At 40.0% G+C, this 15451-nt stretch overlaps 1 protein-coding gene across 1 annotated transcript in view; it reads right to left on the reverse strand.

Annotated features, from left to right (window-relative positions):
* Positions 1-3141: 3141 nt before the first annotated feature.
* RALB (RAS like proto-oncogene B) overlaps positions 3142-15451 on the reverse strand; it is a 45347-nt gene continuing 33037 nt past the window's right edge. The window contains exons 3-5 of the mRNA XM_080798417.1: positions 15092-15300; positions 10984-11161; positions 3142-5173 (exon numbers count right to left, since the gene is read on the reverse strand). Coding sequence (XP_080654543.1) covers positions 5054-5173; positions 10984-11161; positions 15092-15300 — 507 coding nt within the window. The 3' untranslated portion in view covers positions 3142-5053. The remainder of the gene's footprint in view (positions 5174-10983; positions 11162-15091; positions 15301-15451) is intronic.

Here is a 15451-nt window from a genome sequence, read left to right on the forward strand (position 1 = left end):
CCTCCAACAGTGTTTGGCAAATCACAGGTGATGAAAAGAGAGGGAGAGGGAGGGAGGGAGGGAGGGCGGCTCTGGGAGAAAATAAACCTGGAACACCCAGGAAGAGATGGTGCAGATAAGCATCTAGGTGGTCCAAAAGCAGAGAACAGGAGTTCTGGAAAGCAAGCACAGAAAACAGAGGGGTGCCTGGGTGGCTCAGTCAGTTAAGTGTCTGCCTTTGGCTCAGGTTGTATCTCAGGGTCCTGGGATTGAGCCCTGCATCAGGCTCCCTGCTTAGCAGGGAGCCTGCTTCTCTCTCTGTCTCACCCTGCTCGTGCTCTCCTGCTCTTTCTCCCTCTCTCAAATAAATAAATAAAATAAAAAGCAAAAGCAAGCACAGAAAAACAGAAGAGAAGGATTATTCAAAGAAATTTCAGAAATGCATTTCTAGAGCTGAAGAGAGGTGAGTGCCCACTGAAAGATGCTGAGTGCCAGGCGGGATGAACAGGAAAGACCCATGTTCAGATCCATCATGGTGCTGTTTGGACACTACAGATAAATAGAGGATCCTCTACAATTCCAGAGGAGGGGAGAGCAGAGTGCCCAGTACAAAAGATGACAAGCAGAACAAGACCAGTTTTAACAGGAACCATATAGATGCTCAAAGACAATGAAGCAAAGCCTCCAAGTTCCAAGGGAAAATTATTTTGAGCTGAGAATTCCATGCCAAGCCAAACTAGCAATTTAAATAAAGGGCAAAGGTAACAAGACTTTCATACAGTGAGATACTCCGAAGGCTTACCTCCAATGCACCTTTTCTGAAAATGTCCTCCTGCACAACAAGTTAAAAACCAATAAGGAAGCTATGGGAGACTCAGGAACCTGGAAAGGACCCAAGTGTCTGTGAAAACCAGCCTCCATGCACCAGTTGTGTGGAGGACCTAGAAAGTCTTGGGTCCACATTAAATTGGGCAATCCGTGCGCTCTACGCAGGTCTTCCAAAGAACAATGGAATCAGATCCCAAGCAACAAAAGACAGTGGCACTGGGGAAAGAGACTATATTATTATCCTCCTCACCAGGAAAAAGCAATAAAACTTCAGGAAAAATGAGTTGGGGGCAGGGGACACTCCAAAGATGAAGCGAGCTAGAATGTGGAGTGACTCGGGCAACTGAGGGGGGTGACCACGTGACCGGACACTAAGGCCACTCTCCTTTGTGTGGTATCACCAGAACTGCTTAGCCTGAAGGAGAGGCCATCACCACGTGGTGTTTGGCCCAGCAATGAGTCATATTTACGTAAGTCACCGTAATCAAATTGTTGTTGACTGGTATTCAACTTTTAAAAGTAATCTACTGATAAAGCCAGGAACCTTGAGTGATGGTCACAGAACGGAATGTTCATGTCATTGACCTTGACAATACAAAAGTGAAAGGTGTCACAGAGAAGGAAGAGGTAGGAGAGGGTCAAGAGATAAAGGGCAGGCGTGTTAATAGCCTCACCTTTCAGAGTGGGGAGCCAAGAGATGCTGTCAAGTGTTGCGTGAATAATAAATAAGTACTATGGTTTTTTATATTTGTTAAAATATAAAATTAAAATTAAAAAAATAAATATTTGTATTTATTAAAACAAATAACATAGTTTTAAAAGGTGTAACTGTCACCACGAGAGGAATTAAAAGACTCCTATGACTGTCAAAAATGGAGTAGGGGTAAGGGACACAAAGGAGCTACACCCTCATCTACCACAGCAAGTCATCTCGGGGAAAGGCTAAGGTCAAAAACCAAGAAATCAAGGCCTAAGAACAGTATTGAGAAACTCAGGAGTACCTACTGAATGATTTGAGAATAGAAATGGTGTGGAATCTGACTTTTGGGGAAGAGGGCTGGAATAGGAAGACTGGGACTAGAGCTTCCATTACAAACACTTCTAGACCATTAGAATTTTGAAGCGCATGCAGTTACAATTTTGATTAAATAATTTTAACATATTTTTAAAATAAAAATATCTACATCAAATTTACTACTATAACATTAACCATATATATGTGTATTTTCCCCAGTTACTACTTACCCACTGTTCAGCTTCTATTGTATTGTAAGCTTCTAGACTAACAGAGGTGAATTCTGTATTTCAACTGCCATTGAAGTTTACATTCTGTTAATTCCCCTCATCTCAAACATGCAGTTTTTCCCACACCTTTATGTCACCGGAGTCAGGATGGGCTCACTTAATTGGCAGGTTCTTTTTCTTAGTGGTATATAAATTATGGTGACATCTTGCAATTAATGGCGTCTTGCATTTGATGAAACAGGATACTTGTAGCAAATTACACGTCTAGGTGTTTTTCCCCTACGTCATGTTATGAAACCATAAACTGCTACATTTTTTCTACTACTCGGCTCCTCCCTCATTCATCTCCAGCCATATGATCTTTGGGGTCTTTTCCTGAACACTGTTGGGCCTTTGGACCTGCCGTTTGCAAGGCTGGGCACCTGGCTTCAAGGGCAGGCACTCTCAGCTTAAATGTCACTCCCCTGAGAAGTCTGTTGACCATGCGGTCAAAATCAGCTCTACTGCCCACAAACGTTTGCTATCGTATTACCTGGTTTTATTTTCATCAAAATGCTTACCCTGGTCATTTTCATTTATTTGTCTCCTACATCACTGGAGGATAAGCTCCAGGAGAACAGAGCTCTTGCCTACCTTGTTCAATACCACATTCCAGCACCTAGAACCGAGCCTGAAACCAAATAGGTCCTCAAATATTTCTAGAATGAATGCTTTAGGAAAACAATGGTGGGCTCTTGGACAGAATAGTTCATCATTTAGCAAGGAACAGTGTTTCAAATTTATAAATAACATTGCACCCTTATTTTTCTATGTAAAAGAACCTCATATATATAAATTCTTTTGTTAGAAAGATACATTTCTTGGGACGCCTGGGTGGCTCAGTTGGTTAAGCAGCTGCCTTCGGCTCAGGTCATGATCCCAGGGTCCTGGGATCGAGTCCCACATCGGGCTCCTTGCTCAGCAGGGAGCCTGCTTCTCCCCCTGCCTCTGCCTGCCTCTCTGTCTGCCTGTGCTCACTCTCTCTGACAAATAAATAAAATAAAATAAAATAAAATCTTAAAAAAAAAAAAGAAAGATACATTTCTGATTGCTATCCAGTTAAATATAATTTTAGAGATACACTAATAGCACACACCAAGAATAATCTCTGTATCATGAAATAATTCATACCATCTTTAATATATTTGTACATCTTCCAAATCTACCTACTATTGACCACAACTGATATCAAACAGGTAGCAAACTATAATGAAAAGAAAAAGATTGTTTCAAAAACTTCGGGTGTGATTAACTTCAAGCTTTCAAATTTTACGAAGAAAGAGTAGTCTTCTCTCCCAAAGGAAAGATGAAGTTAAAATTACTGTTCATACTTAAACTATATTTCCCACAACCCAGTTCAAAGGATTAATTGAAACAAAATTTGTCTGATAATACAGAACATTTAACAAGATCAATAATGAGTAAGTTACTGTCAGTTTCTCTAATACTTGCATTTTACCTGTATGACAAGAGGAGAAAATAAAAAGGCTGAAAACTTGAAAAAGTGTTATTTGTCTGCTTTTTTTTTTTTTTATTAAAAAAGACCATGATTCTTTAGGAGGTGATACAAGATTGCTTTCCTTTCAGATCATAATTTCCACAATTTCTGTACTAACTATAAATTTGAACAGTTCCCACTCTCCCCACCCCAGTTCACTTTTGGCACCTATATGTGGAATATCACTTCCGAGAAATGGGGGAAAATGTGCTGAATACTGGGTCTAAGTACTCCTTTCCTGAGGAAAAATTTTCAGGTTGCTAAATTGAGAATATTGATACAAGAAAGCATAATAATATCTCAACAATAAAAGCCTTTTTCTAACCAGCTCTAAGGCTGTCTCAGAAGAAAATTATGTTAGAAGTAGCAGCCAATTCTCAGAGGTACAAGGGCAATGGCTTATCTTATCCTTTCCCTCTTCTCCTAAATTTAAATTTAGAATTACAGAGCAATTCTATGAGAGGTAGCAGAATGTCTGGCACAGGCTCTGGCTTCATGATTTGAGAATACAATTTCAACTCATCACATTCTTCAGAAGAACTCATTATACTGAAAAGAAATAAAAGAAGAGGCTCTCTTGACTTCTGAATGCAGAAACGTTGACCAGAAGGACAGATATTGGTTACCAGCAGAGGAGGAAGAGCCTAACCATGTCTGGCCATTAGGAAAGGATGTATCCCAAGATATATTCTTAATCTGATTAGAAAACTGTGCCATTTATAAAGTATACCAGTCTTGAGTCCTCGCTTGATCTGCTAAGAAGAAGCTTCTACACAAAAATCAGGATGCTACAGGAGAGAAATAGACAACACGGGCTATAATTGGCTGTTTAAATATGAAGAATTCAACTTTCATTTTTCATATGGGTGAAGGGTTTATGAGCTTATTACTGACCTATTTGGCCCGACTCATATTTATTTTTATTTTTTTGCTGTGCTTCAGATCCACAGGGTAGTGCCAAGAAACTTATCCCAAAAAATCTCTGAATTTTTATTAGCGCTTAACGGATTTTTTCAAGTACTTCTGTCAAGCTGATGAGAGTTAGGGAGGTTCTTATCCTACCCTCTCCCCAAAACTTAGTAAGACCTTTTCATTTCAAAATGGAAGACAGTGATGTTATAAAACTAGGGAGGGAAGTAAGATGCTATGACAGTACATTTCTTTTTTTAACAAACACTTATTTCTTACCTATACACTACGTATGTGATTAAACTTTCCGGAGGGAGGAGGGGAGGGAGAAGGAAACTGCCAAAACCTCCTGACAAAGTAGCTGTTCCAATGCATGGACAAGGGCTTATTTCTTCTGCTAGCCACTGGTTCACAAACATTTCCCCCATTTAAAGAAGTATGTGTGAATGAGGTTGGGGAGAGCAGGGAACACACCAGGGAGTCGACTATACTCTTCTCTTAATGAGCCCACCCCATGTCCTTCGCGGCGATCGACTTCATCCGCCATCTTGGTTTTCACAGTAAGCAACACCTTTCTTTAAAACTTTTCTTGTTCTTGCTGCTTTTCTTGCCATTCTTGTCTTTGTTCTCAGACATCTTTTTGGCTCTGATTTCTCTCATTAGATCAAAGAACACCTGGGTTGGGGAGGAAAAAGCCATTTAATGATTTCATGAAGTAATTCCACTAAGTAGGCTATGTAGTTATATTTTAAAGCATAAAGAAAACTTATTTTTATCAACCCTGTGCCAAATTTTGCATCAGACTTTCTAGCATCTCCAGCCACCGGGCAAGGTTAAGAATAGGAGTGCCTGCCACTGGGTACTTTCTTAGATACTACCATGTCATCCTTATCATGACCTTATGAAGGTAGGAACATCATTATGCCCAACAGCTTCCCCGGCAAAACTAGAAGACTCAGAACATGGAGGGGTGGGGAGAAGGGGGATAAAGCATAAACAAACTCAGTCTCCTGCACCAGGAAACTGGGGAGATGGGGAGGAGAGACATGCTGTCCCACACCCTCCCGCGCCCATGCCCCTGCCCTCCTTCTCAGGAACAGCCACTGTTCCATTCCTTGTGATGTTCACTGAAAGGAACTTTATCAAGAACTGATAGAAGGCTTGCCCTTTGAATGGCAGCATGTTATTCAGATACAAATTATCATTAGTCACAATAGTTTGGGTTTTGCCCGCTGCTACCAGCAATCATGCCAAAGTGCCAATGATACCCAAGCAGACAAAATACGCTTCCTACAAAGAAACATTTCAGATTTCTTGGAGGGAATGACAGAGACTAAAAGTGTGAGACTGGGTGTAGGCTTTAATCTTTGGATGTTCACACAAAAATGCAAGCTCCTTTTATTTTCATAGACATATCTTCTTGGTGAAAAGGAAGACCAACTTTCTGAGTGGGGGACTCCCTGTGCATCTACCACCAGCTCAGGGCACAGAAAAAGACCTTCTTCCTCCCAAAGTGACCTAAGCAGCCCACCCACCAGGGCAGCAATGAATGGCTTCAGATGTTACAGCTTTTTCTTTTTGTTCTAACAGCAAAGGCAGGAGGGAAATGGAATGTGTCCAATTCAAAATGATGACGAAGTTGTTCATGGGCTGATCTTATCAACAGCCTCCCATCCTTTCGTGTAAATTGTTTACGAGTGAATACAATGCTGCCAGTCATAAGTTTCTGCTGGGTCCTGTTTGGCAGGTCAGGCTGGTCCAGTGGAGGAAGGGGTGATGGAAGGTGCCTGGCAACGGCCCCAACCACCAGCACCCTGTCAAAAGACTATATATCCATGGTTTCATGCTGAGAAAGCCTTCCTGATTTTTTTTTTAAATAAATACAATGTCTGGATTTCCTGTGCATTCCTACAACTAGGACACAATTTGATAGAAAGAGATTTGGAATAGCACAGGAATCAACATAAGAATTGAGAAATAATATGAAGAAAAAATAGCTAACAAGTGAACATACTTCACGTCACAGACAGATTTATATTGTAGATGCTGCCAAAGTGCTTCTAAAGTGAACCCCTTCTGAGGAGAAATAACAACGGACACCAGAAGATACAAAGAATTACAAGAAAATATTTAAAAACGCTATGCCAACCAATTAGACAACCTGGAAGAGATGAATAAATGCCTAGAAACATACAATATTCCAAAACAGAACCAGGAAGAAAAAGAAAAATTTGAACAGACTGATCACTAGTAACAAAATTGAACTGGTAATCAAAAAACTCCCAACAAACAAAAGTTAAGGACCAGATGGCCTCACAGGTAAATTGCCCCAAACATTAAAGAACAGTTAATACCTATTCTTCTCAAACTACTCCCCCAAAAAAATGAAAAGGAAAATTTCCAAATTCATTCTATGAGGCCAACATTGCCCTAATACCAAAACCGCACAAAGACACCACAAAAAAAGAATACTACAGGAGCACATGGGTGGCTCAGTCAGTTAAGCATCCCACTCTTGATTTAGACTCGTCATGATCTCAGGGTCATGACATCGAGCCCACACAGGGTTCCATCGCTTCCAGCTACATTGGGCTCAGTGCTCAGTGGGGAGTCTCCTTGAGATGCTCTCTCTCTTCCCTCAGCCCCTCCCCCACGCTCTCTCTCAAATAAATAAATAAATCTTAAAAAGAAAACTACATGCCAATATCTGATAAACATAGGTGCAAAAATCCTCAACAAAAATATTAGCAAACCGAATTCGACAATACATTTAAAGGACCATTCACCACAATCAAGTGGGATTTATTCCAGAGATTTAAGAGTGGTTCAATATTTGCAAATCAATCACTGTGATACATCATATTAAAAAGAGAAAGGATAAAAACCATATGATCATCTCGAAAGACCAAGAAAAAAATCATGTGACAAAATACAACAACTGTTCATGATAAAAACTGCCAACAAAATGGCTTTAGAGGGAACATACCTCAACATGATAAAGGCCATATATGAAAAACCTACAGCTAACATCATACTCAGTGGTGAAAAACTGAGAGCTTTTCCTTTATGATCAGGAACAAGAATGTCCACTCTCATCACTTTTATTCAAAATACTGGAAATCCTAGCCACAGCAATCAGACAAGAAAGAAAAATAAAAGGCATACAAATTTAAAAAGAAGAAGTAAAATGGTCACTATCTACAGATGACATGATACTAGTATAGAAAACCCTAAAGATACCGTAAAAAAACCCTATTAGAACATATAAATAAATTCAGTAAAGTTATAGGTTATAGGTTAATACACAGAAATCTGTTGTTTCTATACACCAAAACTGAAGCAGCAGAAACAAGAATTAAGAAACCAATCCCATTTACAATTATACCAAAAAGAATAAAATACATGAGAATAAATTTTACCGAGAAGGTAAAAGACCTATACTCTGAAAACTATAAGACATTGATAAAAGAAATTGAAGATGACAAAAACAAATAGAGAGGTATTTCGTGCTCACAGACTGGAAGAATTAATATTGTTAAAATGTCCGTATTTACCAAAGCAATCTATAGATTCAGTGTGATCCCTATCAAAATACCAATACCATTTTTCACAGAACTGAACAAATAATCGTAAAATTTATATGGAACCTCAAAAGACTTTGAAGAGACAAACTAATCTGGAGTAAGAAGAATACAGCTGGAGGTATCACAATCCCAGGTTTCAAGATATATTCCCAAAGTGTTAGTAATCCAAACAGTATGGCCTGGCTCAAAAACAGACACACAGATCAATGGAACAGGACAGAGGGCACAGAACTAAACCATGATTATATGGTCAATTAATCTAAGACAAAGAAGGCAAGAATATATAACGGGGAAAAAAACCCGTCTTCTCAATAAATGGTGTTGGGAAAACTGGACAGCCACATGCGAAAGAAGGAAACCGGACCACTTTCTTACACCATACACAAAAATAAACTTGAAATAGACTAAAGACCTAAATGTGAGACCAGAAACCATAAAACTCATAAAAGGAAGAACATAGGCACGAACACCGGGTGATGTATGGAAGTGCTGAGTCACTGTGTTGTACACCTGAAACTAATGTTACACTGCATGTTAACTACACTGGAATTTAAATAAAAACTTGAGAAAAAAAAAAAAAAAACATAGGCCGTAATTTCTTGTACATCAGCCTTAGCCGCATATTTATGGATCTGTCTCCTCGGGCAAGAGAAACAAAAGCAAAAATAAACTATTGGGACTACCCCAGAAGAAAAAGCTTTTGCACAAGGAAGGAAACTATCAACAAAAGAAAAAGACAACCACTGAATGGGAGAAGATATTTATAAATCATACAGTCGATAAGGGGTTAATGTCCAAAATATATAAAGAACTTACACAACTCAACAGCTAAAAACCAAATAATATCATTAAAAAATGCACAAAGGACCCAAATAAACATTTTTCCAAAGAAGACGTAGAGACAACCAACAGGCATATGAAAAGACACATCACTCAGCCTCAGGGAAATGCAGATCAAAACCGCAATGAGAGATCACCTCTCACACCTGTCAGGTTGGTAACAGAAAGACAAGAAAGTAGTGTTGATGAGGATGTGGAGAAAGGGAAACGCTTGTGCACTGTGGGTGGAAATGTAAAATGGTGCAGCCACTGTGGAAAACAGTATGGAGGTCCCTTAAAAAATTAAAAATAGAACTACTGTATGATCCAGTAATTGTACCACTGGGTATTCATCCAAAGAAAATGAAAATAGATATTCAAAAAGATATATGGACCTGGTTTTTATATTTTTATATTTTTTTATTTTTTTATATTTTTATATTTTTATAGCAGCATGATTTACAATAGCCAAATTATGGAAGCAACACAGGTGTCCATCAATGGATGGATAAGGAAGATGTGGTATACACACACACACACACACACACACACACACACACACACACACACAGGAATATTACTCAGTCATGAAAAAAGAATGGGCTCTTGCCATTTGTAACAACATGGATGGACCTATAGGGTACCATGCTAAGTGAAATAAGACAGAGAAAGACAAATACCATGTGATTTCACTTGTATGTGGAATCTTAAGAAAAAAACAAACCAAAACAGACTCTTAAATACAGAGAACAAACTGGTAGTTGCCAAAGGGGAGGAGGGTGGGAGGATGGGTGAATTAGGTGACGGGGATTAAGAGGTCCAAACCATCAGTTATGAAACAAATAGGTCACAGTGATGAAAAGCACAGCATAGGGCATTTAGTCAGTAATACTGTAATAACACTGTATGGTGACAGATGGTGACCACACTTATCATAGTAAGCACTGAGTAATACACAGAATTGTTAAGTCAACTTGTTGTACACCTGAAATGAATATGACACTGTATGTCAATCATACTTGAATAATTTTTAAATAAAGTGAGTCCCTTCTAATGCCAACATTCTCAATGTCGATGTTCAAGCATCACTTCAAGCTAAAGTAAGCTTGATTACCAATCTGTCCCTCATCAGGGAAGAAGTAAAGAAGAATTATTTCCCCCTAAGAAAGAACAACATAAGAGGCACTTTGGGGGATTCAGATGCTGTCGTGGCATAGAACAAAGCATATATAGCTGCTGCAAGGAGGCCAAAGTAAATGGGTTTGGATATTTCAAGAGCAGGGATCATGAAGTAAGAGCTAACAAACAAGGTGAAGGTGAAGGAAAAGCCATATGTCTAAGGCTGTCTACTTGAACTGTGTGGCAACCACTCTGAACCTTAATTCTTAAAAACAAAAAAGCAAAACAAAACCAAAAACACACCCCAAAACCTAACGATAGCAATCACTGGTAGGTGGATTTTCAAAAATTGTCAACGTTCATCATTGTCAAGGTCGCCCTTTCATTGGCATCAGAGATCTGAATGAGAAAGTATGCAGAGGATGGGTAAGAGAGAGAAGAGAAGAGAGATCCCTGGAGAGTTGATTCCTGAGAGTAAATGCTACTGAGAAGCTAAGTTATAAAGACAGAACACTTTGGCCCTGCCAGTGGCCGGCAAGGTGAAAAGAATGATTCTGACCAATCAAGGACAGCAAATCAAGATACGCCGTGTGTCTTGGGGGACTTCCCTGAGAACCTGCTGAAGAACTTGACCCTGAAGAACAAGAGGCCATGGTAGATGAGAGCACAGGAACTACTCATGTCCACCCACACAGTCTGCACAAAGCCAGGGTCTCATCTCGCCATACTCCCGAGGGCCGTGTCAGCACTAAGCATACCCCACAAAGGCTCCTAACAAAGTGAGAGGACTCTGCGTTTTTTTAACTCCAGGGTCAAACCCTCCCAGGGCTTCTCACCGTACTGGCTGAGACATCTGGAAAAGGCAGTCCTCCCCTACTTTGCATAAACGGTTCCTCCAAACCAAGCAGACGAGATGTCTACGTTCTGCTGTTTCTAAGAAACACGCACAGAGTGCACACCTACCTTGTCCACATTGGCCCGTGTTTTAGCCGATGTCTCCACGTACTGCACGCCCCACTCCTCTGCTTTACTCCTAGCCTCTTCGATGGGCACCTGCCTCCGCTCCTCTAGGTCGGACTTGTTTCCCACAACAAGCAATGGAATTTTATCTTCTTCAGCCTTAACACGGAGGATCTGTTCCCTGAGATAGCATCCAAACAAACAAAACCAAACAACACAGCTAAGACAGCTAGAATAAGAACCAACTTCATTGATGCTTCTCAAATGAAAGGCTTTCCTAGGGCAGAAAAGCTTATTACGCTCAGGGCATGTTCCAAGGACGCACTCCCTAGATCCTTCCATAAACGAGACAAGTGTTTGCCCATATCAGAAGGATGTGGGATGCTTATCACAAACACAGATTTCTGGGGCCAACAGGAGTCCCACAGAAGTGATGTCTGAGTAGGAGCCCAGGACTCTCTCTGCATTTCAACAGGGTCCCCCATTTACACTTAGGCACCAAAAATGTTTAAGGAAAAGAACAACTTGGGAACCTCTGGGATAAAAACAAGGTAAGAGAAGTATCTTCACACATAAAATGCTTAATAATTCCCCTGAAAAAATGGTATGATTACGTTGTGAGAATAACAGCCACAAAATCAGTGTTTTTCATAAGGAAGGCGATGGTCCATTAGATCATGAAATCAATTTCATGAGTCACAACCATAATTTTTTTCCTCAGTGAAAGAGAATATTATAGAATAGAATGGAAACATCAGAAGGACTCCTGAGTACAAAAGTATGGTTTTGTGAACTTCTGTTCAACCAAATCTGTATCTGTGTATGCCTCTGCTCCCCCAAAGATAGTTTGCATTTAGATACAGTAAATGTTACAGCCAATAGAACAGGGTTAGTTATGTTAAGGAGTAATCAGATTTTAGTGCATACTATGTTTCAACTACAAAGTAAGAAGAAAAGAATCCAATTAAATTTTACCTCTACTAAAGCTATCAGCTATCTAAAATTATTAATCAAAACCAAGTATTACACAAATTAAATATTCCACTTCCATTATTTTGGTCCAGTAAAGACAATTCTACTTCTACACTTCAAAATATTCCAAAAAAAAGACCCCTTCAAAAGTGCATTGTGTGGAGCTCTGCATTGGTTTTATATGATAAAGGGTAACATTTTATAATAATAAAAATATTTTAAATTTTTTCCATTAGAGTCCATTTAAGTATAAGCAAATATTTTAAGAAAAATGAAAAGGAAGAAAAGCAGATGTTTGAAAATTGCCTTTAGGTAGCTTTACTACAGGCTACATGTCAATAGAGGTCAAAGAACATACTACATTTATAAGTTAAATGATCAACACAACTATGAACAAGAAAAATTGACAGCTCTCTGACTCATTAGTCATGCACAGGTTTGTAAAATTACCTCATTAATAAACATATTAAATAAAAAATGGGAGTACCAAGTCTGGTCTCTTATTACAAACTGATTTTTCTAGCTTATTTAATATTATCCAGGGAAAGTTTCAAGGAAGATCGAGCATATTAATGTTTTATGTCAGGATCTTCCCATAAATACAGAAATGCTACGTTTGAAAACTGCTAAGAGGCATAACATGAGTTTAGCCACAAAGGGTCAGATACTCTACCTCCATTCTTCTGCTTCCAATGCCATAAGAAACCTGGACAGCCCTGCAACTTTTATCTGAATGTCCAGAGTTTAAGTCAGAAGAACTAACTTGCCCTTGTTTTTCTTTTAGGTAGTCATCTGTCCTTTTTCTTCTAAGGATCCCTGTTCTCACATAATGACCGAAACCCATCTCCCAAGATGAGATGAGACCCTGCTCCAAATCTCTGGGAACGCACGAATGGCGTGTGTATGTGTGTGTGTTGCGCGCGCTCGCACATGCATGTGGGATGGCGTGGGGAGACAGGACGTCTGTTCTTGGGACAGGACTCTTCCACTACCCATCATTTCCTTTCTTGGTGAGTCATGGGGGTGATGGGAAATCAAAAGGCTCAGAATATGCAGGAAAATGAGAAAGTGTGTGCATCTGTCGTGTTTTATCCTCAAGGACAGATAAAAACAGAATTCTGTAGCTGCAAACACAATTTTATGAATACTGGGGCTATTCTCACATAGAGAAAACTCTAAGTATGTTGGGAAGTCTGAAAATTAATAGGACCACTCAGAAGAGTCCTGGTCATTTAACTGATCACCACGACTCACACACTATAGTACCAGAGAATTTAGATGTTCCACCTTTGAAGACTTGACTGCATGGTAATGGAGACCGACTTTGTTTACCTTCCACTCACTCTGCTGGTTTAGCTTGGATCACCCCTTGAGGCCTTCCTGGCTCAATGATGCCTCCCCCCAAATCTTAGAGGGATATTTAGTTTCCTCATTCTTATTTTTGGTTGATTCTTTGATTTTTGACCAGAACTTGCTGAAGAGTGGGAAAAAAAATCTTTCCCCCTTTCTTAGTTCCCTGTTAGACTCTAGATCTGGTTCTTAAAATCAAAAGTCAACTGGGCAGATATGTTTATAAGGCGAGTCGTCGAAAAAAATATAACGGTGTAAGAGAAACAAAAAGCGTATGGGATAAAAAGAGAAAGACGTCCTTCCCATTAGAATTCCTCTTAGCTGGACACTGGGGAGGGTATGGGCTATGATGAGTGCTGTGAAATGTGTAAACCTGGTGATTCACAGACCTGTACCCCTGGGGATAAAAATACATTATATGTTTATTAAAATTAAAAAAAAAAAAAAGAATTCCTCTTAGGATCATGCCTAACAGCTCACTGTTTTTTTATAATGAAATGAACTTAAGGTATCTTTAACTGCTGCGTTTGAAATGAATTACAGCAGTTAATGTTCTACTCGCTGTGTAAGCACTCCCTGCATACCCTGTGAGAAGGCCTGGGGACAGCACACGGTGCAGGTGTCCACGGTGTCTGCCCTGAAGGATTTACAGCCTAAAGCATCATTTCATTTCATCTCATCAACTAACAAGTGCATTTTCAGATAGAGAAACAGAATCTCCAGTGCTGAGTAAACTTGCCTAGGGTCACAAAAGTGCTAAGGGGCAGGGCAAGGATTCAAACCCAGATCTGTCAGATTCTAAGGCTGGGTTCTTTTCTACTCGCCTAGGCTAACAGTCCTTATTGTTGCAGCAAATGGTCACACGGACCCACAGCTTGCAGTCTCCTGACAGTGTTTCATCAACCTCAAAATAGAGCAAAATGATTACTTTTCTGGCAAAATTATAAAAAAGATATGAACAGTTGGGGCACCTGGGTGGCTCAGTGAGTTAAGCGTCTGACTCTTCATTTTAGCTCAGGTCATAATCTCAGGGCCCTGGCCTGGAGCCCTGCACCAGGCTCTGTGCTCAGCAGGGAGTCTCCGTGCTCAGCAGGGAGTCTGCTTGAGATTCTCTCCCCTCGCCCTCTGCCCCCCCAACCCGCGTGTGCACGCTCTCACTCGCTTGCTGTCTCACTTGCTTTCTCTCTCAATACATTAAAAAAAATCTTAAAAAAAAAAGTGAACGCATCAATCATTGTCCCTTAGGATTTACATGAAAACAAAATTACAGGGGCGCCTGGGTGGCTCAGTGGGTTAAAGCCTCTGCCTTCGGCTCAGGTCATGATCCCAGAATCCTGGGATCGAGCCCCACATCGGGCTCTCTGCTCAGCAGGGAGCCTGCCTCCCCCTCTCCCTCTGCCTGCCTCTGCCTGCTTGTGATCTCTGTCTGTCAAATAAATAAATAAATAGAAATCTTAAAAAAAAAAAAAGATTAAAAAAATAAGAAAACAAAATTACAGGTTCTTGAGAATATGGAATGGCATTGTCCTCTCTAGGGACAACAGATTCTTCAGATAATTTATATTCAGAAATTATAAAACATGGCAACCCCAAGAGACTATAATAACTGGTGGACTATAATGTGCCAAGATTCAAAAAGTCACAGAAAATTCTTTAGCGGAATTCTCCCTAATAATGAGTTCAACCCTCTACTACTGTGCTCAGCCCCAAAGTCCTGCCAAGGTGAACCTGTGAGAAAGAAAGGCAAAAAGCCTCCCGGAGTCTGGAGTCTCTTTCACTTGAAACATACCTGAATTCGGCGGTTGCCGTAAATGATTCGTGTTCTGTGATTGAGAACACGAGGAGGAAACCTTCCCCGCTGCGGAAATAGTTATCTCGAATGGCTGCGTAGTCCTCTTGTCCAGCCGTGTCCAGAATATCTATCTGGACTTCTTCTCCATCAAGAACCACTTTCTTCCTGTAACTGTCAGCTTTCGTAGGTTCATAGTCTTCTACAAACTGAGGAAATAAGCAGCATTATCAGTAATGAACAAAGTTTTAAGGGAAAGAAGATCTGCCAAAAACATACATTTCAATATATGGGCACTTTGCCTCCAATCAACTGCATATTTACCGAGTGCCTGTCATTACCACACTATGTACAAAGCGT

The sequence above is a fragment of the Martes martes genome (genome assembly GCF_963455335.1).
Source record: "Martes martes genome assembly, chromosome: 3".
In the NCBI taxonomy this organism is placed as follows: Eukaryota; Metazoa; Chordata; class Mammalia; order Carnivora; family Mustelidae; genus Martes; species Martes martes.